General features: G+C 39.8%; 1 protein-coding gene across 3 annotated transcripts in view; it reads left to right on the forward strand.

Annotated features, from left to right (window-relative positions):
• Nucleotides 1-15,264: 15,264 nt before the first annotated feature.
• The window catches only part of SLF2 (SMC5-SMC6 complex localization factor 2), a 48,899-nt gene continuing 41,618 nt past the window's right edge, over nucleotides 15,265-22,545 (forward strand). For all 3 annotated transcript variants that reach the window (XM_072620209.1, XM_072620202.1, XM_072620219.1), the window contains exon 1: nucleotides 15,265-15,533. In XM_072620209.1, the coding sequence (XP_072476310.1) occupies nucleotides 15,406-15,533 (128 nt within the window). In that variant the 5' untranslated portion in view covers nucleotides 15,265-15,405. The remainder of the gene's footprint in view (nucleotides 15,534-22,545) is intronic.

Raw genomic sequence — 22,545 nt, forward strand, 5'->3', positions numbered from 1 at the left:
CCAGGGTCAATGTTCTGAGGTCCAATTAATTCACCATGGAAACATGGTGAAAGTACACAGATAGAGATCAGTGTTCAGAGCTCAAAGCCAGGCAAGATGAGAGGTCAAATATACTAGCACAAGTCAAATCAATTCAGCAACCATATATTCCTAATACTACATATAACCAACTCAACCCTCATCTTTCCCCAGAGCTTCAGTCCTGCATATACCTTTTAGACATCTCCACCTGGATGCCCCATTTTTCAATCTTTTTCAGTCATGTCTATCTCTTCATAACTCCATTTGTAGTTTTCTTGGCAAAGGATACTGGAATAGTTTGCCATTTCCTTCTCTAGTTTATTTGACAATGAGGAAACTAAGGCAAACACGTTTAAATGAGTTGCCCAGGGTCATCCAGATAGTAAGTGTCTGAGACCAGATTTGAACTCACAAAGATAAATCTTCCTGAATCTAGGCTAGCACTCTATCCACTGCCCCTGGATGTCCTAAAGGTGCCTCCAGCTTAATATGTCCAAAATATCACTCATAACTTTGCTCCTAAACCCATCTCTCTTCCCAACATCCCTTTTTCTGCATGGGGTTCTATCATAGTTTGTCACCTTGGAATCATCCTTCACTCTTTTCTGTCCTTCATACCTGGTAATTACTAAATAGTAATTGTTTCTCTTTTACCCAGGAACCCTGAGGGTCTTCCCCCTCCCAGTTTGATTTTTCTCTTTTTTTGACTGAAGGGGCCATTCCTTGAGTAACTACTTAAAGAAGCCTATTCATTGAATGGGTGTATTTCACTCAAAGTGAGAATGTGATAAGACCTTAGCCTGAAAGGGCCAGGGTCTTCCATTGCATCCTGGGCCATCTCTAGTCATCCTGATGAATATCAGACCACTGGACCCAGATGGCTCAGGAGAAGAAAGTGAGGTTGATGACCTTGCACAGCCCTCCCTCCCTCAAATCAAAGTCAATTGCAAGTCACATTATCATCTTGATGTCATGGTCCTCTTCGAGAACAAAGGACAAACACAACCTGATATCCAAACATTTGTTAAGTTTTGTCATTTCTACCTCTAATAGTATCTATCATATCTGTCCCCTTCTCTCTAGTTACACAGCTACCACCCTCTATTGCTTCTCCCCTAATTGATCTCTCTGCTTCCAGACTCTCTCTTCTCTGAGTCATCTTCTAACTAACTAACAAGATAGTATTCTTAAAACACAGGTTTGATCATGCCAGTCCCTTGCCCAGGAAGTTTTTGTGGTTCCCTATTACTTCTGGATTAAACTCCATACCCTGTTGTTTTCCATTTAAAACACGCCTTTCTAGAAATCTTACATTATTCCTCCTCACACCCTCTCCATTACAAACTGGTGAACGTGCTGCTCCCCAAATACAGCCTTCCATATCCCACCCCCTTGGTGCCTTTGTTTAAAACTGTTTCATATGCCTGAAATGCATAAAGCTCTCTATATTGAAATGTAAAGGGAAAAAAGTTCATATTCAAAACAGACATTCTCCTATCCAAAAGGGCAGAAGGCTTGAATACTGCAATTACATATGAAGAGGTCAGCCTTTATCTTTTACCTTTAGATATTTCAAGCTCTCCTCTATTTTACAGTGGCAGCTGTGAAGACTTACATAATCTGGACTATGGCTTCTTGGTACTTGAGCTCTTTCTTTTCAGCTACTTGCAGTATTTTTAATTTGATATAGAAGCTCTAGATTTTGATTATGTTTTTGAATTGATGTTTTCATTTTAGGGTTTCAGGAGGTGACCAATGGACTTTTTCTCTTTTCATTTTGTCCTCTAATAGATCTGAACAGTTTTGATTCACGATTTCTAGAGCTTTACTTTTTTTGTCATAATTTTGGTAATCTGGTAATCTGATGATTCTTAGATTCTCTCTCCTTGACCTGTTTTCCAGGTTTATTTGTTTTTTTAAAAATACTATATACCATGCTTTTTTCGTTTTCAATCTTTTGATTTTAATGTTTTGTGTTGTCTCATACTAATTTTCAAGTTCAGTCCTTAGATAAGATTTGTTACCATCCAAAATATTAATTCTCCTTGCCATTTTTTCCTCCTTGGCTATTCCATTCTTCATATCATTTCTTCCAAGTACTTTTCACATTCTTTTCTCTGAGGGTCTACTTCAGGGGTTCTTAGACTCCCAAAGGATCTATTGATAGATTTGAAGCATGAATTTACAGAGGAAAAAAATTCCATCTTTATTTCCACTCATATCTAACTAAAATTTAGCATTTCCTTCAATTATTTTAAACATTACTCTGAGAATGAATCCATAGGCTTTAGCCTACTTCCAAAGGCAAAAAAAAAAGGTAAAAACCCTTTTCTGTTTGTTTGGTCTGTGGATTTATTCTTTTGAGCTTTTGTCCATCGAAAGTATTTCTAAATTCTGCTCAGTGTTTGTTTGTTTGTTCCTCCCCCTTTCCTCTTATCTCTAATCTCATTTTCTAAATTTGAGGGGTTGTTTTGTGCCTGAGGCAAACTCCACTCCAGTGTTCCTAGGTAAGCTCTACTTGATTTTGAGTTTCTCAGTTAAAAGCAAGCTCCGCCTACTTAGGGAAAGGTCTGACCTTGTTTCTTGTAACAGCTCAGGTCCAGGCTGTCTGGATGCTGGGTTGGTTCTGGGCTGCCTGGCTGCATGGCTATCTTGGTATCCTGCCTCTGATGAGGAGCGGGTGTCCTTTGGGGCTGCTTTGGACTTTGCTTTCCACCCCTTCTGTTCTTGTTGTACAATCGTGCCCAACTCTTTGCGACCCCATTTGGGGTTTTCTTGGTAAAGATATTGGAGTGGTTTCCTTTTTCAGCTCATTTTTCATGTGAGCATACTGAGGGGAGACAGGGGTAAGTGACTTGCCCAGGATCACACAGCCAGCAAGTGTCTGAGGCCAGATATGAATTTAGGAAGAAAAGTCTTCCTGACTGCCAGCCAGGTGCTCTATCTACTGTGCTACTGAGCTGCCCGATCCATCCTGGCTTGTTTCAGTTCTGCATTTCCACAGGATTGTGACAGTCTTTTTGTGCTGTTTTGGACAGAATGGAAGAATTTATAGTCCTCTTTGCTTTTCTTTTATCACTCATATTTTGGGTGCATTCTTAGAGCTTTACTAGGGCATTTGTGGGAGAACTAGGCTCTACTAGATCCAAAAGAACTGTTTTCCTGAAATTCTCTGTGCTGAAGTTAACAGAAAGACCATGAATTTGCCTTCAGGGCATAGACTGATTCATACTTCTGTAACTACTCACTCATCTACATAAGATTCCCAAAGAAGTATGGGAGGTGAAACCTGACTGAACTGAAACTATTTACTTTAAAGCAATATGGTGGCTTACTGAGGGAAGATCTTTTGATTGAGGAAGTTTGTAGACTAGGTAGAGCAAGACTTCTATCTCCTGCTTGGAGAAAGCTGAGGATCATTCCTCAATTGATAAATGGTCAAAGGATGTGAAATGTCAGTTTTTATAAGGAGAAATTTAAATCATCAATAGATATATGTAACAATGTTCTAAATCACTAACAATTAGAAAGATGTAAATTAAAACAACTCTGAGGTACCACTTCACATTGGTCAGTTTGGCAAAGGTGATAAAAAAGGAAAATTACAAATGCTGGAGGGGCTGTGGAAAAACAGTACATTAATGCTCTGTTGGTGGAGCTGTGACTTCCCCAGGCATTCTGGAAAGCAATTTGGAACCATTTCCCAAAGCTACTAAACTGTACATATTCTTTGAACCAGCAATGCTACTGCTAGGTCTATAACCCAAAGATACATATATGTAGTTTGGTATGTGGTATGTTGAGGTTTAGGGTGCTGGGACCCCAAAATATCAACACACTGGGTTCTGCTCAATTGAATTCCACTCAGGATTTCTTAAACCAAAGGAAAACAAAGTTTTTTAAAGTTTTGTCATCTTGGGTTGACTCTTATGGAGCCTAACCATTTATAACACTTGGCCAGATAGAATGTCAGCTAGACAGAGTCTGCGCTGGATTAAATCTGAGCACCTTCATGGAGGCAAGATGGAACTTAAATACAGAAAGTCTGTGGGAAAGATCAAGAGGTGGTCTAGTGGTTAGGATTTGGTGCTCTCACCACCTTGACCCGGGGTTCAGTTCCTGGTCAGGGAACCAAAATGTTGAGGTTCAAGGGTGCTGGGGCACTCCAAAATACTGACACGCTGGGTCCTGCTCAAATGAATTTGACTCAAGCCTTCTTAAAGCTAAAGAAAAGCAAAATTTATTAAAAATTCCCCATATTGAGTTGACTCTTAAGGAGTCTAAGCATTTGTAATGCTTGTATTCACAAGCAGGCCAGATAGAATCTCAGGTAGAGGGAGTCTGAGCTGGATTGAATCTTAGTGCCTTCATGGAGGCAAGATGGAACTTAAATACAGAAAGTCCATGGGAAAGATCAAGAGGTGATCTAGTGGTCTGGGAGGAGGGTCTAAGGAAGATGTTGATGGAACTGGGGTAACTAGTGATGTAATCCAGCATGGCAAACAGGTAGAAGCAATTGGGAGGTATCAGACTATGCAGGGTTTAGGTGGGAAGCAGGTGGGGCAATCCAGAGGTAGCAGACAATGGAAGGCTAGGCTAGGGCAAGGGCAACAGATTTGAATATGAAAGGCCAGATTAAGTGGGGAGATTCAAGGAGAATTCAAGAAGGTTCCAAGAGTTTGTACCCCATCATGTCTGTGTGTGTGTGTTTCACACACACACACACATACACATATATGGGGGAAACGACCCATATGTACAAAAATACTTATAGCAGCTCTTTTTGAGGTGGAAAAGAATTGGAAACTTAAGGGGTACCCATCACTTAGAAAAAGACTGAAGAAGTCATGGTACATGTGTGTGTTGGGGTACTATTAGTGTTGAGATTAGGAAACACCATATATTGAGGTTTAGGGGTACTGGGATCCCAAAATAATGACATGCGGGTCCTGCCCAAATTAATTCAACTCAAGCCTTTTTTTTTACCCAAACACAAGGTTTATTAGGACATGTATAGAAGGTGCATATGATTCAAAAAATCTGCTGAATTGGCTAGACTATTAAGGAATCTGAGCAGTCATGTCTTGGCATGTATTCATTCATGTATTGGCAAGAGGACCGGTTTGACTCTGAACACCTTAATGGAGGCAAGATGGATCTTATATAAAGAAAGACTGAGGGAAACATCTAGGAGTGTCCAAGTGATCTGGAGTGGCCGGGAGGTAACAGAGAAGGGCCAGGAACCCATGTGGCCAAGGGAGAATGAGGTCTAGATAGGATCAAGGTGGGAAGTAGCCAAGGCAATCTGGAGGTAACTGAGAATTGGGAAATTAGGCATAGGCCACAACAAGCAAACGCTAGAAACTTGACTGTGTGGGAAAATTCAAGGAGAGCTGAGGGGGCAGAGTTTTCCATAGCTGGTACCCCATCATTGGGCTATAAGAAATGAAGGGAATAGTTTTAGAAAAACCTGATACAGAGTGAAGTGAGTAGAACCAGAAGAACACATTATATGATAACAATAATATTGTGAAAACAAACAACTTTAAAGACTTAGGGACTCAGATCAAACAATGGAACCAATCACAGTTCAGAAGACTCATGATGAAACATGCTATCCATCTTTGGACACAGAGGTGGTAGACTCAGAGTGCAGGTTGAGACTTTTTTTTGGAAGGAGGTAACATGGCTAAAGTGAGAATTTGTATTATTTGACTATACATAATTTGTTATGGTTTGTTTTTCTTATTTTTCATGGATGAAGAAGAAGGGGGGACAAAGAGAATTCAGAAATAAAAATAAAATAAAACTGAATTTTAAAATTTGCTGAGGTTCTGAGGAAGTCAAAAGGAAAAGGAACAGGGAAGAGATTCTGTTCCTAAGCTAAAGGTTGTTGCTAAAAGAGTTCTGCATTTCAACATTCTTGCTGAATGGTACCATCAATATGACTATCTAGTCATGCTAATGGCCAAAAGTGGGAAGAAATTGTAGCTTCCATTAAAGAGAGAGACCAACAGATTGAACCATCCTGTAGAGACATTATCCTCTGAAAAGGTATGGAACCTGTGGCTTCATGGCCCAATCTGGCATGCTGCCACTGGGCAGCTGCTGCTGGACAGTGTAACAACACTGCCATCCAGGCACATTGCTCAGTCACTGGATCAGGTGTGGGGATCAACCCGAGACCACATATGCCTAGGTCCAAACAAATTCCCCTAATAAAAGAATTTGTTCTGTAAAATTTGGACTCAGTCAAAAGGATGTAGAAGGCCACATGTGGCTTTGAGGCAGCAGGTTCCCCATCGCTGGTCCAGAGACTGAGCAATGCGCCTCAGTGGCAGTATTGTTATACTGTCCAGCAGCAACTGTCCAGTGGCAGAGTGTCTGGACCAAGTAAGTATTTATTTAGCTCCTCTTGTCCAGACAGTCTTCCATTTCTAGCCCTTCCTAGTCAGTCTTGCCTTGTTTGCCTGCTTGTACCCCTTGCCCAAGACTTTATACACTAAGTTCTAACAAGAGCTCTTCCTTTAAGCCTTACTGACCTTTGAAGAAACAAGGATCTAATGGATCCCGAATACAAAGACAAGCTCAGAAGTCAATGTCCTTACATACCATATTAAATGACTTTCCCTTCTGATTTCCATATCCATAAGTCTTCTAGAACTACCTATTTCTATTCCTAGCCTTGACTAAACTTCATTTGAGGTTTCTATCTCCCCTCCCTGGCCTTTTGCCCCTTTTGGCACTTTCCCCAAAGCCCCAAATAGATGCACACTGCTAGGTTCTTCAGTACCTTTCTTTCAAGGTTTCCTGTTCAGTGATCTCTGGTTCAACATAATTTAAATGTTTACAAATCCCCTTCATTAACTTGGGATAGATAAAACATAGCCAAAAGGGGTGGATACTGCAGCACAATGCTAGGAGGCATTCTCTGAGTGTAGAGGAAAGGAAATATCCTCTGAATCTCCCAGGCAAAGGTTGGTAAATTGACTGTCTCACACAGCTATCCAAATATGCATTGTTTTCAAATACATAAGACAACAAAGTGAGGACCTTGATCCCTATTGGGGATTTGGAGAGCTACTTTCCTGTTAAGAAGAGATTTTTAAAATTGTGTGTTTTCATTATAACTCCATCTCCATTTATTGATCAAAGGATTTCTTGCCTCACTTAACTCTATAATCTGTTGCTCAGATTAAGAAAATGTGAAAACTATTGTTTGGTGGCCAATCTTAAAGTGACACTTTGAAAACTGGATGATTCAAATCCAAGGAAAGCAATTAATTGATCATTCAGAATGGATTTTTTACCTCCAGGCTGTTTTTCTGTGTACAACACACTTTGAGATGGTTTGGATTAAGTGAGGGTTATTTTTGTTGTTTTGAGGTTTTTTGTTTGTGTGTTTCTTTATAGAATCCTGTACTTTTCTGGGTGGGTGCAGTCCTGCTGTTGGGAGAATCAAGTCATTATTCCTCCCTTTCCCCACACCCAGTCTCCTTCATCCCACAAACATTACTCTGTCCTACCACAATCAATTATTCTAAGTTAATCACTCTGATTCCTAAAGGCCTGGGACATTGTCTTCTATTTTTCCGTAAACCCTCTAGTACAGAACTGGGTCTTAGGTACTCTGCAAATATTTATTGAATTAACGGATGAATGAATTAACTTTCCTCCTGTTGTTTCCACTGCACTCTCCTCCTTTTACCTATAGGTCAGTTTGATGTTCATTAATTACCTTAGATCTAAAAAGGGGGGAGAAGAGGTGAACTGCAGGTCAGTCAGTACAATAAAATCCAAAGGCCTGTCTAAATTGTTTTGTTGTACTGGAATTTTATTTTATAAAATATTGCTTGAGTAAATGAGTATTCGACTTGAGTTAGGGAATCTTCTGATACAGAGATGTGGAGTTTTAACAATTATTTGTTGTAATAGGATCTGACTTGTTCTTTTAGGTTCTTGTAAAAGGTTGCTCGCTCATTCAATTTATTCAGGATTTGTTATTATATGCCTACTCTGCAAGTACTGTTTTAGGCACTGCGGGGGGTGGGGGTGGGGGCTACAAAGATACATGTAAAATCATTCCTTCCTTCATGGAATTTATAATCTAATAAACTAGAGATGTATCTGAAAATATAAAATAGAATACTACGGAGATATGATTTAATGTAAGAGGCGTAGAGATGATTAAATTATTTGTTAATTTGTTAAATTTTCATTGTAAGTAAATTTCCTAGTGAAATTGGCAAACACTGAAAATCGGCTTGATTTATTGTTTTGTTAATTGTCTCTAGACATAAGAAAGTGATAGAGAGAATGCTAATATTGCAATTTAAATTTAAAAGTGTGTTGAGCTTACATTTTTTGGAGTGGGGCCCAGGGGAAGAGAAATTGGACCAGGAAAGTCTTCATGAAAGGGGCAACTTCTCAAACAGGCTTTGAGGGTTGAGCAGGACTTTCCATAGGTGGGGATGTGGGAAGACAGCATCCTAGGGTATGAGAAGGCATAACGAGCTGGACATTTAAAGCTTACCAACATTAAAGCATCTCAAAAGTACAAATGAAATTTTGTTACAATAGGTAACTTTAACCCAAAGACACAAAGTAGAAAAGGATAGGTGAAATTTGGGGAACAGTAAATGATCTAGCTTGACTGGGAGTAAGAGTGAAAATAATAGCTGATATCAGGATGGCAAATTAGATAGGAACAAGTGCAGAGACAGCCCTGAACCCTGAGAGTTAAAGTTGAACCCACTTGCCAAAGTAAGACTTGAGGATTGCCTTTAGATCTTTCTAATCATGGAAGTGCTTGTCACAATCATTATAGTTAATAAAAAGTAGCAACATTTTATAAATAGTTCAAACCTTAGTCTAAGGGACAAGATGCTCTTGTGAATGAATCTTAGGCTCTTAAGAAGCGGGCAGTCTTGGTCAAAGACAAAAAGACAGAACTCCAAAGCACTAAAAGATTTATAGCAGCATTTTTTTTTTTTTGTCATAGCAAATGACTGGAAATAAAGGAGATGCCTCTCAATTGGGGAATGGTTAAATAAACTGTATAATGTATAGTGGAATATTATTGTACTATAAGAAATGATGAATATGATAAATGCAGAGAAGAATGGAAGACCTCTTAAAGTGATGCAACGTGAAGTAAACAGAACAAGGAAACAATATAGACTGACTACAACAATGAAATGGATACAAGACAATCAAAACTGAATGTTCCAAATTATAATGACCACGCTTGACCCCAAAGAAGAACTTTGAGAAGATATCTCCCTATCCCAGCTTCTTTGCCAAGCTTAGGGAGTAGGGGCTTGGCGTTCAGTATTGCACATAACATCTGACTTTTCAATATATTGATTTACTGAACTTTTTTCTCCTCTTTTTTATTCTTCATTTTAAGGATGACTCCTTGGAAAAGGGAGGAGGAAGGGGACTACTGGAAAACCTATGTGATATTAAAAACATAAAAGATGCTGATGAACTTTTTTTTTTAGGAAGTAGGTTGCCTGGTATAGTTTAATAAGTCTTGGAAATCAGGAAGACTGGGGTTCAAATCCTACCAGACATTTATTATCTGTTCAGCCACAGGCAAATCATTTAACCTTTTGAGCTTCAGCATTCTATAAAATGGAGATGATATAAATTCTACCTACCTCATAGGTTTGTTTCAAGTTTTTAAGTACTATATGTCAGTTATTATTGTTGTACAGAAACAAAGACCTATTTTTAAATTATCAGTGTTATGTTGTGCTGTTAGTTTTTGCACATGAAACACAGCACTCTTGGAGGAATTAAAAATGAATATCAAACAGAAGGGGAGAGGTGGGTGATGGATGTGAATAGGTGGTAACACATAACAAGTAAGGAACTTTGAAGAAAAAGAGGAAGAAAAGATGTCACCAGAAAAACATATGCTACAAAACCAAAAAGATGGGCTGACCACATGATGAATGTTGGAGATGATAATAACACAGTATACTACTGGCATCTTCACCAGGTCAAGAAGGCCTGCAGCACCATGGGTGGGGACCCTCAGTAGTGAATTTACAATAGGATGCTGACAAGCTCTTCATTATTAGAGGTAACATCCAAATCAATGAGATCACAGATATGTTTTAATATTTTAGAACTGAAGAGAAAATTTTTAAAAATCAGTCCCTTCATTTTTAGGAGAAACAGGCCCAGAGAGATGAAAAACTTGCCAACACAACTAGCAAGTAATAGCGCCAAACCTTAAACACTCTGATTCCAAATTTTGTACTTTTTCCCACTGTACCTTTATGGTTCTTTATTTTAAGGATTTTCCCCTCCCAATTCAAAACGAAAACAGGACACTTTTTTTGAAGTCTTTTTTAAATGAGTTTTTTATTTTTATTTTATTTGTTTTCAGTGTTCTACTATCACTTCCATATAGCTTAGATTTTTTCTCCTCCCTCCTCCTCCTTCCCCCCACCTGCCCATTCCCTCCCTGAGACAGCATACAATTTTATATAGGTTCTATACATACATTCCTATTAAATACATTTTCACCTTAGTCATGTTGCATAGAATTAAAATGAATGGGAGAAATCATAAAACTAAACAAAACAAAATACAAAAGAAAATGGTCTGCTTCATGTTTCTTTCTCTGGATATGGAAGGCATTTTGCCTTAAGAGACCATTGGGAATTTTTTAAGTACCTGCATTGCAATGAAGTACTAAGTCTACCAGAAAAATTCCTTGAACATGGTGGTTGTTGCTGTGCACAAAGTTCTCCTGGTTCTGCTCCTTTCACTCAGCATCAGATGATATAAGTCTATCCAGGTCTCTCTGAAGTCTTCCTATTCATCATTTCTTACAGCCCAATAGTATTCCATTACATCCATATACCACAATTTATTCAGCCATTCCCCAGTTGATGGTCATCTTCTTGGCCACCACAAAGAGAGCTGCTATAAATATTTTTGTAAATGTGGGACCCTTTCCCATTTTTAGGATCCCTTTGGGATAGAGTCCTAGAACTAGCAATATAGCTGGGTCAAAGGGTATGCACATTTTTGTAGCCCTTTGGGCATAGTTCCAAATTGCTCTCTAGAATAGTTGGATCAGCTCACAGCTCCACCAACAACGAATTAGCATTCCAACTCTCCCACATTTTCTCCAACATTTATCATCTTCCTGGAAAACAGGATACTTTTAAAAGAATGCTCAGAGCAGGCACAGTCTCTAGAGAAAGGGTCTAGATGGTCCTCTGTTTCATCTCCATTCAAGAATTTCTAGCCAAGATAATTTTGCTTCTCAATATATCAGTATTTTTTTTTTATCAGAAGTCATCATTGTCTCAATGGGAACAAGAACTCCAGGTCCACCAGAAGTTCAAATGTTCCCCAACAATTATTTTGGGTAGATATTTTACATAAAGATGCCCATATCTTGCTTCTCCAGTTTATTCATGGTATCAATCTTTATACCTAAATCATGTATCCATTTGGACTTTATTCTTGTGTACGGTGTCAGGTATGGGTCTATGCCTAATTTCCACCACACTGTTATCCAGTTTTCCCAGCAATTTTTGTCAAACAATGAGTTCTTATCCCAGAAGCTGGGGTCCTTGGGTTTATCAAACAGAAGGTTGCTATATTCCTTGCCTACTGCATCTTGAGTGCCAAGTCTATTCCACTTGTCTACCTCTCTGTTTCCTAGCCAATACCAAGTGGTTTTGATAATTGCTGCTTTATAGTACAGTTTGAGGTCTGGTAGCGCTAGGCCACCTTCCCAAGCATTTCTTTTCATTAGTCCCTTTGATATTCTGGACCTTTTGTTTTTCCAAATGAATTTTGATATTATTTTGTCCAGCTCTAGAAAGTAATTGTCTGATAGTTTAATTGGTATGGCACTAAATAAGTATAATAATTTGGGTAGAACTGTCATTTTTATTATATTAGCACGGCCTACCCATGAGCAACTAATGTTTTTCCACTTACTTAAATCTGACTTTATTTGTGCAAAAAGTGTCTTGTAATTGTGTTCATATAGTCCCTGGGTTTGTTTTGGCAGGTAGACTCCTAAGTATTTTATACTGTCTACCCTAACTTTAAATGGGATTTCTCTTTCTATCTCTTGCTGTTGGACTTTGTTGCTAATATATAGGAATGCAGAAGATTTGTGTGGGTTTATTTTGTACCCTGCAACTTTGCCAAAGTTGTTTATTAATTCTAGTAATTTTTTACTTGAATCTCTGGGATTCTCTAGGTAAATCATCATATCATCTGTATTTATCAGATCTATGGAGAAGGGAAGAATTCTTTACTAAAGGAGAGCTAGAATGCATTATGAAATGCAAAATGGATAACTTTGATTACATTAAACTGAGAAGTTTTTGCACAACCAAACCCAATGCAACCAAAATCCGGAGGGATGTAGTAAATTGGGAAAGAATTTTTACAGCTAAGCTCTGGGATAAAGGCCTCATTTCTAGAATATATAGAGAACTGATCCAAATGTATAATCATACAAGTCATTCCCCAATTGATAAATGGTCAAAGGATATGAACAGGCAATTTTCAGAGGAAGAGGTTAAGGCTATCTATAATCATATGAAAAAATGCTCTAAATCACTATTGGTTAGAGAGATGCAAATCAAAACAACTCTGAGGTACCACATCACACCTATAAGATTGGCAAACATGACAGAACAAGAAAATGATAAATGCTGGAGAGGATGTGGGAAAGTTGGAACACTAATTCATTGTTGGTGGAGCTGCGAGCGCATCCAACCATTCTGGAGAGCAATTTGGAACTATGCCCAAAGGGCTACAAAAATGTGCATACCCTTTAACCCAGCAATATCGCTACTAGGACTATATCCCCAAGAGATCATAAAAATGGGAAAGGGTCCCACATGTACAAAAATATTTATAGCAGCACTCTATGTAGTTGCCAAAAACTGGAAGTCAAGGGGATGTCCATCAATTGGGGAATGGCTGAATAAATTATGGTATATGAATGTAATGGAGTACTATTGTGCCATAAGAAATGATGAACAAGAAGACTTCAGAGAGGCCTGGAAGGACTTATATGACCTGATGCTGAGTGAAAGGAGCAGAACCAGGAAAACTTTATGCACAGCAACACAAGAACTTCTTACCATCCCAATGGAGGATCTCAAGGCAAAATGCCTGCCACACTCAGAGAGAGAAATATGGAAGTCACTCACATATTGTAGCAGATCATGTTTGTGTATGTGTATGTGTTTGTGTATCATGTTCTGATTTGTTATACGATTTCTTTCATTTATCTTAGTCTGACTACATAGCATGACTATAGTGAAAATATACTCAATAGGAAAGTATATGTAGAATTCATACAGAATTGTATGCAGTCGTGGGGAGGGAGGGGGGGAGTAGGGGGTAGGTGGGGGGGATAAAATCACAATTGTATGGCAGTGATTGTTAAACATTACAAAATAAAAAAAAAAAATAAAGAACTAAAAAAAAAAAAAAGATGCCCATATCTTACAGGGCAGAGGGAACATATGGGGATAAATTGGGCCAGGTTAAAAAAATATATTACTACAATTTATTTTAAAATATAAAAGGGAATATATTCTTTTTTTCATAATTGAATGCAGATCGAAGTACACTATTTTTTGTTTCTTTTTTCTTGTGGTTCCTCCCATTGGTTCTAATTCTCCTTTACAATATGACTAATGTAAAAATAGGTTTACTATGAATGTATATGTAGAACCTATATCAGATTGCGTGCCATCTTGGGGAAGGTAAGAAAATTTAGAAAACAAAATCTTATGGAAGTGAATGTTGAAAACTAAAAATAAATAAATTAATTAAAAATGTAATAGATACAAAATATAAAAGGGAGAAAACCAGCTCATTTGGGTATGAGACTTCTGGGTCAGCCTGGTTTCACTAGAAGTATGTATATTACTATTCTTGTAAGATGAAACCATATCAAAATTATGGCTCATGCTAAGTATTTAACACATCACCTTGCTTTCAAGCCTCCAAAGCTAAGGTTAAAGAGAGAGTTGAGGCAAAATGACGGGGCCAAAGAGATGTCTCCCCAAAGATGCCCCCAGAGATGCCAAACACTCCCTCTCTGAATTTCAGTTAACTCAAAGCATTTCTGTAGGGACCAAAGGTCAGTCATCTTGAACAGACCTCTCCTCTGGCTTCCTTTCACTTGGTCCAATGGCTCTTAAAAGTCCTTGGGCAGTCATTTCCCACTCTAGGTGGCCCCATTTGGGGTTTTCTTGGCAAAGGGACTGGAGTGGTTTGCCACTTCCTTCTCCAGATCATTTTACAGGTGAAGAAATTGAGGCAAACAGGATAAGTGACTTGGACAGGGTCACACAGCCTGTAAGTGTCCGAAGCCACATCTCCCCCATTCCAGGCCGGCCCCCCGTCCCTTGCCATCTGACTGCCCCTGTGTATTCTGCAGGGATGGATGTTTAAGATATCAAAACTAAAATGGGCTAAAGTCCCCCTCCTCTTCCTCCTGAACTAAGTGGGCAAGACCCTTGGGATGAGGGGACCCTGGGGGGCAAGGCGCCCTCAGCCCTCGGCGCCACACTGGGCACCACTCTTCAAAGACTGGGCTCTCTGAATTCCTGGTCTCTCCATTCTCTCCTAGTTATGCCGGATTCCTTGTCTGTTTGCCTGACTCTCCCCCATTAGAGCGTACGGCCGGGGAGGGCGGGTATGGCAGCCTGCACAGCGTCGGGCACACAGCGGGAGGCTAGGGAGTGCTCGGAGACTTAGTTCAAACCCAGCCTCAGATGCGTGACTCTGGGCGAGGCGCTTCATCCTCTTGGCCTCAGTTTCCCCATCTGTAAAATGCGCCGGAGAAGGGATTGAGAAACCACTCCAGTATCTCTGCCAAGAACACCCCAAATGGGGTCCGGGAGAATCGGACCCAAGGGAAACGACCTGACCGGAAGGAATGCTCACTGACCGCGGGCTTGGTCAGGGGCCCTGCAGCCCAGGTCGCCAGGGGCAGCTTTCCGCTGGACCACTGACAACCACTGACCCCAGAGGCCCTAGAGAGCGAAGGGCAGGGCTCGCGCCTCCCTCGCGTGCGCCGAGTAATTTCCTGGTTTGGGATGTTTGGCCCTGGGTTCACATTAAAAAAAAAAAAGGCAGGGGCGGAGTCTGCGCATGCGTATGGACACCCTCGAGTTCCAGCCAATCAAGCCGATCAACACACCAATCCCGGCGGCAAAGCCCGCCCCCTTCTGGTGGCTTGGTTCCTTCCCGCCAGCCTCTGCACCCCTGTCTTAGAGGTAACTGTTGTGAAGAGGGAGGGGGCGTGGAAGTGCCAGCAGCCGTCCCAGGCTGCCTGGAGTCCCCGAACCGGACCCCCAGCGCGGCGACGGGGACATGCAGCTGGGCGGCGTGGCCGCTAGGCCCTCCGCGGACTCTTCTCCAGCCTCACTGTCGCGCTGCCGCTTGAGGCCCGGTGCGGCCCGGCCTGGTTCGGGGAGGAGTGAGGAGAGGCGCGGTGACAGGTACGGTGGTGGGGCCGTGGGCCTAGGGGCTGACTGCGGCCCGAAGGGCTTCTCCAGCCTACCGCCGGACCCCTGGGACCGGACAGCCCCCCTCCCCCACTGCCCGAGCCTCCCAGGACGTGGAGCGGTCAGGGTCCTGTGTGCGTGCGCGCGCGCGTTTGTGTGTGTGTTTGTGTGCTTGTGTGTTTGTGTTTGTGCGTGTGCGTGCGCGCTGCACCCTAGAAGTGGGCTCAGAGGAAGCGATATTTCCTGTGTGTGTGTGTGTGTGTGTGTGTGTGTGTGCGCGCGCGTGTGTTTGTGTTCGTGTGTGTGTTTGTGTGTGTGCGTGCGCGCTGCACCCTAGAAGTGGGCTCAGAGGAAGCGATATTTCGTGTGTGTGTGTGTGTGTGTGTGTGTGTGCGCGCGCGTGTGTTTGTGTTCGTGTGTGTGTTTGTGTGTGTGTGCGTGCGCGCTGCGCCCTAGAAGTGGGCTCAGAGGAAGCGATATTTCCTGTGTGTGTGTGTGTGTGTGTGTGCGCGCGTGTGTTTGTGTTCGTGTGTGTGTTTGTGTGTGTGCGTGCGCGCTGCACCCTAGAAGTGGGCTCAGAGGAAGCGATATTTCCTCTGTGTGTGTGTGTGTGTTTGTGTGTGTGTGTGCTTGTGTGTGTGTGTGCGCGCGTGTGCGTGTTTGTGCGTGTGCGTGCGCGCTGCACCCTAGAAGTGGGCTCAGAGGAAGCGATATTTCCTGTGTGTGTGTGTGTTTGTGTGTGTGTTTGTGTGTGTGTGTGTGCGCGTGTGCGTGTGCGTGTTGGTGCGTGTGCGTGCGCGCTGCACCCTAGAAGTGGGCCCGGAGGAAGCGATCTTTCCCGCGGTGTTCGTGTTTTGCATCCCTAAGAGGTCCGCGCTTCCTGGTCCACGGACAGCATTGTTTACATTTTCTCCTGGGGGGGTGTGTGTGTGTGTAAAACTGTGCGGTGCGTGGGTCTGCCCTCTCCCCCGTCGCTTCTTTCTGTCTTGCCAGTTACTGGCGGTGCTTTTTCCTTCTCATCTTTAAGCATTTCCCCCTCTCGCCAGCTCCCCACCAGCTTGTCCACAGGGCATCTTTGTGCACTTTTGTGTTTTTACTTAAAAAAAATTCTTTATGCTGTTTTCTCAATTGAGAAATGAATTTATTTTCCCTAAATTTTCTCCCCCATCCCTGTTTTATGTCCTCTGGTTACTTTCCGCCAGGCTTACTCGCTTTTTGTTTCGTTTTCTTTTTGTGTGCGTGCTTAAAATTTAAAAAAAGACTTGATCCATATATGTCTTGTCATTTCAAACCCATCTGGCGTCTTACCTTAGCGTTTTTAATTTAGCTTTGAGCTAATCTACGACTCGGGCGCTTTAGTATTTTTTAAAATACAAAGACTTTCAAGTGTTGAAATACATAGAACTAGTTAGAAATGCAAATTAAAACCACTCTAAAATCCCTCCCCTCCCCTGTGACTCACCCACATCCACAAAAGTCAGGATTAGTGGGGCTGTGGGAATATTGGTGCTGCTGTTGTGAATTAGGCTAATTATTCTTGAATATTACGTGAAATTTTGGGAGAAAAAATCCCTAATGAACCATTCATACCTGTTTTAGACAGGCACTATATGTTCCAAATTATTTGTAGCAGTCTTTTACAGAGGCAAAACAGTTAACAAAGTGGTGAGTGGCCAAACAAAGCAAGGTATAGGAACCATGAGAAAGGGAATCCGGAGAAACATGGTAAAACTTGTATGAATGGATGCAGAGCAAAGTGAATTGTACTGGGAGAGTGGACGACTATAAAGTAAAGGGAAATAATATTTGCAGTAACTAGCACTGGTCTCAACTAACTTTCTGCCTCATTAGGGAGGTGAGTGTGCATAAGGACACAGAAGCTACTTTTGTAGGAGTTTGGTTGGTAATTTTTGCTTAAATATTTTTTACAGGGGAAAATGAGGTTGATACATTTAGAAATGACAAGAGTTAAAAACAGCTTTCAATAAAACTTTTTAAAGAGACAGGTAAAATGAATATTTAAGATGAAATTCCTTGATATTTATGGCACAATATGGTTTCCTGGAAATTTTTGTGTGTAATGACTTTCAGGTAGATTGCTTGGTACTTTGTAGCACTTCCTTAATTATTCTCTCTTGATTTCATTCAGACTTATGTTACTAGGATAGTGTATATTGCTATGCCAATTAAAGCTTAATACTGCATTAAGACTTTAGGGACACCCTGCATTTTCCAAAATACCTTTAATAAGGCATTTTGTCTTTCATTTTTCTCTCAGTTGCAATTGAAAAACTAATTATTTTGTGTGCTTTGGGAGACTAATTCCCAGGTATTTTATGCATTTTATAGTTATTTGGAATGGATTCCAGTTTTTATTGTTGCTTCTTATCATTTGTTGTTATTTTATAGAAATGCTGTTGATTTTTGATGATATATTTTGTGTCCTGAAACTTTGTTGAAGCTGTTAATTGTCTCAGTGAGTATCTCTGATGAATCTCTGGGGTTATCCAAGTAAACCATCATATCTTTAGCAAAAAGAAATAGTTTTATCTCTTTACCTCTTTATTCCTTTTATGTGGTAGCTAGATGGTGAGGTGGATAAGAGCACAGGGCCTGGAGTCTTGAAGATCTGAGTTCAAATTCAGACTCAGACACTTAGTAGCATCTGTGCCACCCTGGGCAAGTCGCTTAACCCTGTTTGCCTCAGTTCCTCATCTGTTAACTTAGCTGAAGACAGAAATAGCAAACCATTCCAGTATCTTTACCAAGAAAACCCCAAATGGAGTCCTGAAGAACCAGATCTGGCTGAAAATTCTTTTAATTCCTTTCTCATTTTACTGTTATTGTTAGCATTTCCAAAACTATATCACATAATGGTGAGAAGAGTAGGCATCTTTGCTTCACTCCCGAATTTATTGGAAAAGATTCTAGTGTATTTCTGTTGCATGTGATACTTGCTTTTGGATTTAGGTAGATGCTTTTTATGATATTTTTAAAAAAGCTCCCTCTATGCTGTGCTTGTTAGAATTTTTAGCATGAAAGAGTATTTTACTTTATAAAAGGCTTTTTCTGCATCTGTTGATGATCATGTGGTTTTAGATGTTTTGTTTTTAATATGATTAAATTAATGATATGATAATATTACGATAATAATATGATAATAATAATATGATTATGTTGACGTTTCCTAATGGTGAGCCCTCCTTGTTTCCCTGGTACAAATTCTACTTGATCAAAAGAAATTATTTCTTGTATGAATTCTTAGAGTCTGTTTAATAGGATTATGTTTAAGTTTTTTGTCAAGGTACATTAATGATTTGTTGGTCTGTGGTTTTCTTTCAATCTTTCCCTGGTTTAGGTATTAGGATTATATTTGTTTCATAAAAAGATTCTGATAGGGTACTTTCTCAGTTTTTGAGAGTAATTTCTAGAGTGTGTTTGCTAATTGTTTTTTAAAAGTTTGATAGAATTCTCTGATGAATACAATAGGATTAGGAGTTTTGGTTTTTTTTCCTTTTGGTAATTCCTTTATACCTAGATCTCTTTCTTTTCCTCAGATTAGGTTATTTAAGGTCTTGACATAGCCTTCTGATAGTTTGGTCATTTTTGTTTTTGAAGGTATCCCTCTATTTCTTTTGTGTTCTAAGTTTTATTAGCATATAACTGTACGTAATGTTTTGATTATTTTTCTTATAACTTTGTTGTCATTTCACCTTGGTTATTTGCTGTTTTATTGATTTGACTTTCTTCTCTCTTTAATCAGAATTGCTACAGATTTGTCAATTTTATTAGTCTTTTTAAAGAACCAGCTTTTAGTTTTATTTATCATTTCTATTTGTTTCCAGTTTATATCCCATCTAATTTTTAATATCTCTTCTTTTTTTTGCTTATTTTAGGTTTACTTATTTATTTTTACATTCTTGTTGAATACATATTCAGTTTCTTAATCTCTTTTTCTGTTTTGTTCGTGTATGGTTGTAAGATGTCAGCCTCAGAGTTTGGTCTAAGAAAGACAGAGAAAGAGTAGGTTGTTTGTTTCTCTCAATTGGGCAGAGCATGCATGCAGAGAGCAGTTCCAGACGGCTGGTTTGTCTTTCTTAGACCAAACTCCAAGGTTGACATTGGATATGATTTTCCTCCTGAGGACTACTTTAGCTGCATCTCAGAAATTTTGGTATGTTGTTTCATTGTTAGGATTTTCTTGTACATAGTTACTTTTTCTGTGATTTATTCTTTGACCTACTCGTTATTTAAGATTTCAGTGCTGTCTCCACTTGAGTGTGTGTCTTTTGTGGTCCCTGAGCCAATTTCTATTCCTGTTGTATTATGATCTGAAAAGGATAGAGTAACTATTTCTGCTTTTTACTTTTGGTTTGCATTTATTTATGTTTTGTCATGTTAGCTAGTCTGATGGGTAGGATGTGGTACCTCAGAGTTGTTTTGATTTACATTTCTCTAACCAATAGTAATTTAGAGCATTTTTTCTTATGATTGTAGATAGCTTTAATTTCTTCATCTGAAAACTACCTGTTCATATCCTTTGACCATTTATCAATTGAGGAATGACTTGGATTCTTATAAATTTGATTCAATTTTCTATATATTTTAGAAATGAGGCCTGTATCAGAGACACTGGTTATAAAAATTCTTTCCCAGTTTTTTGTTTCCCTCCTAATCTTGGTTGCATTGGCTTTGTGCAGAAACTTTTCAATTTAATGTAATCAAAATTATGCATTTCATAATGTGTTCTCTCTCTTGTTTGGCCATTCTGGTTTTCTTTCTAAAAAATGTTTCTGACTTTTCTTTATTATTGAATTATTATTATCTTTTGTCCTGTATGATTAGGCTCAGAGTTGCTGGATGGGTCATCCAGGGCTGCATCCTGAGGCCATTTCTCTTCCAAATAGATTATTCCATCTCTCTTCCTTTTTCTAGTGGGGTTGGAATAGTCTTGCTGTATTTGAAGGTCTTTTCTTGATGGCTTGCAGAACTTCCTTCTGAATTGAATTGTTAAATTTAGCCACTAGTATCTTCCAGTTTGGAGCCATTTTTGTTTATTTCTAGAGGTGATCTTAGTTTTTTTTTTAATTGCAATTTCATTTTTTTATGTAAAAGTTTCTGGACAGTTTTCTGATATTATTTTTTTCAATTATGGTGTTAAGGCTTGTTGTCCTGCCTTAATCTTTGAGGGAGACCTGTGATCCTTTGTTTGTCTCTATGCAACCTGTGTTTTGGCCCATATGTTTTGATTGTATGATGATCAATTTTAATGTTATTTAATGTTACTGTCTTATTGAAGCTCAGATGTTTCTTCTATGAATTTGGATGCTAAGGTGTTTGGTGCATATAAGTTTATTACTGATATTGATTTGTTATCTATGGTCCTTTTCAGCATAATATAGTTTCCTTGTTTATCCCTTTTTTTCCTTGGATTTTCTTCACTTTGTATTCACATTCTCATTCTATTGTAGTCTCTTTTTCTTTGGTGAGGTTGCCATTTCAGATTCAAGTTTTTTTAATCTACTCAATTTTTCTGTCTAGGACATAAATTCTGCTCAAAATTATTATTTCTGTTTTAAGCTACCCAAAAACTGTGTTGTGGTTTCATGTTCTCCTCAACTTCCACAGGGTCTCTGTCTCAATAAGTATTGGATCATTTTCCTTTATTTTGCAGTATTTATTCAAAGATGCCTAAACTTTTTTACTAGATCTGGAGTCCACATTTCCTTCTATTGTTGCTGTTTTTCCTGTTAATTTTTTTGTTTATATTCAAGGTCTTTAAGATTTTTTTCTGAAGTCTTTGGTACTTTTGATCTTTTTTTTCCCCTTATCACCTACTTCTTGAGTCCTTCCCCCCTAATTATGGTTCTCTTGGGGGTTTTACCTCAGAGCATCTAAGCCTCCTCCCACACAGGGGTAATTCATGGTTCACCAAGCTGGGTCTCTGTCCAAACTGACTTTTGGGTAGTCAAAACTGGCCCTGCTATGCTCTTTTACTCAGACTTGATGGGGTGCTGCACAACTCACTCCCCGCCTGACCCTCCATAGTTGATGTTTTGTGATGGGGTGCTGCACAACTCACCCACCACCTACCCCTCCATAGTTGGTGTGCTGTCCTGGTAACCCGCCTCATTCCCTCTGTTCTTGGTTCTCTGGCTTTGTACTGACAGTTTAGAGCCTGTTTTTCCTGGCACCACTAGTTCAGAGCTTTGTAGCACTAGTGCTTCTAGGTTTCAGACCCCAGAAGACATATGCTCCTAAAGGACTGTGGCCAAGCTGGCTTGCGGCCTGGAGCTAGGGTCTCTGTGACACTAGAAAGAGGGAGAGAGGACCAAAGTAGGAATGGGTTTTGATAAGAGCTTGTGTTGTGTCCTTGGTTTTACTAGTGCAGTCATGTGCTAGTAGTGTAGGAGGTGGAGGGAGGGATGCTGAGTGAGCTTGAAGTCAGTGGCTCCAAAAGTAATCCCCTAATTGCTGAGTTTGCAGTTTTATTATTTTTTAAATTTCTTTTGGATTCTGGATGTCTTAGGCCATGGAAGCAGCTGAAGTTGCTTTATTGTTGGTACAAAATTTCTGTTTTGGAGAGATTTGAGAGGTTATAGGGATCAGAGATAATATCTAATCTACCATCTTTTTGCTCACATAACCCAGAAATTGACCATAATATAGTTTTTTAATGGTGTGATTCTTTTTCTATTTGTTCATTTTTCCATCCTACTTAACTTTTTATTAAGGCCAGGCTCTGCACACTTCTGGAGGAAGGATTTGGGCTGGCTCTGTTGCTGCTTTCTTGGATATTAAGTGTTATTTGAAGCTCCTAGTAGGGTCCTGCAAACTCTCAGTCCTCCCAAAGTGGACTGACCCAGGGCAAAGTCTGATCACTGACTCTGTGGTGAACAATGATCTCCTGGTTCTGCTTGCTTCTCTTTGCATCAGTTCATTTAGGCCTTTCTATGTTTTTCTGAAACTACTCCCTTGTCATTTCTTACAGCACAATAGCACTCTA

This window comes from Notamacropus eugenii, chromosome 1, assembly GCF_028372415.1.
Source record: "Notamacropus eugenii isolate mMacEug1 chromosome 1, mMacEug1.pri_v2, whole genome shotgun sequence".
NCBI lineage: Eukaryota > Metazoa > Chordata > Mammalia > Diprotodontia > Macropodidae > Notamacropus > Notamacropus eugenii.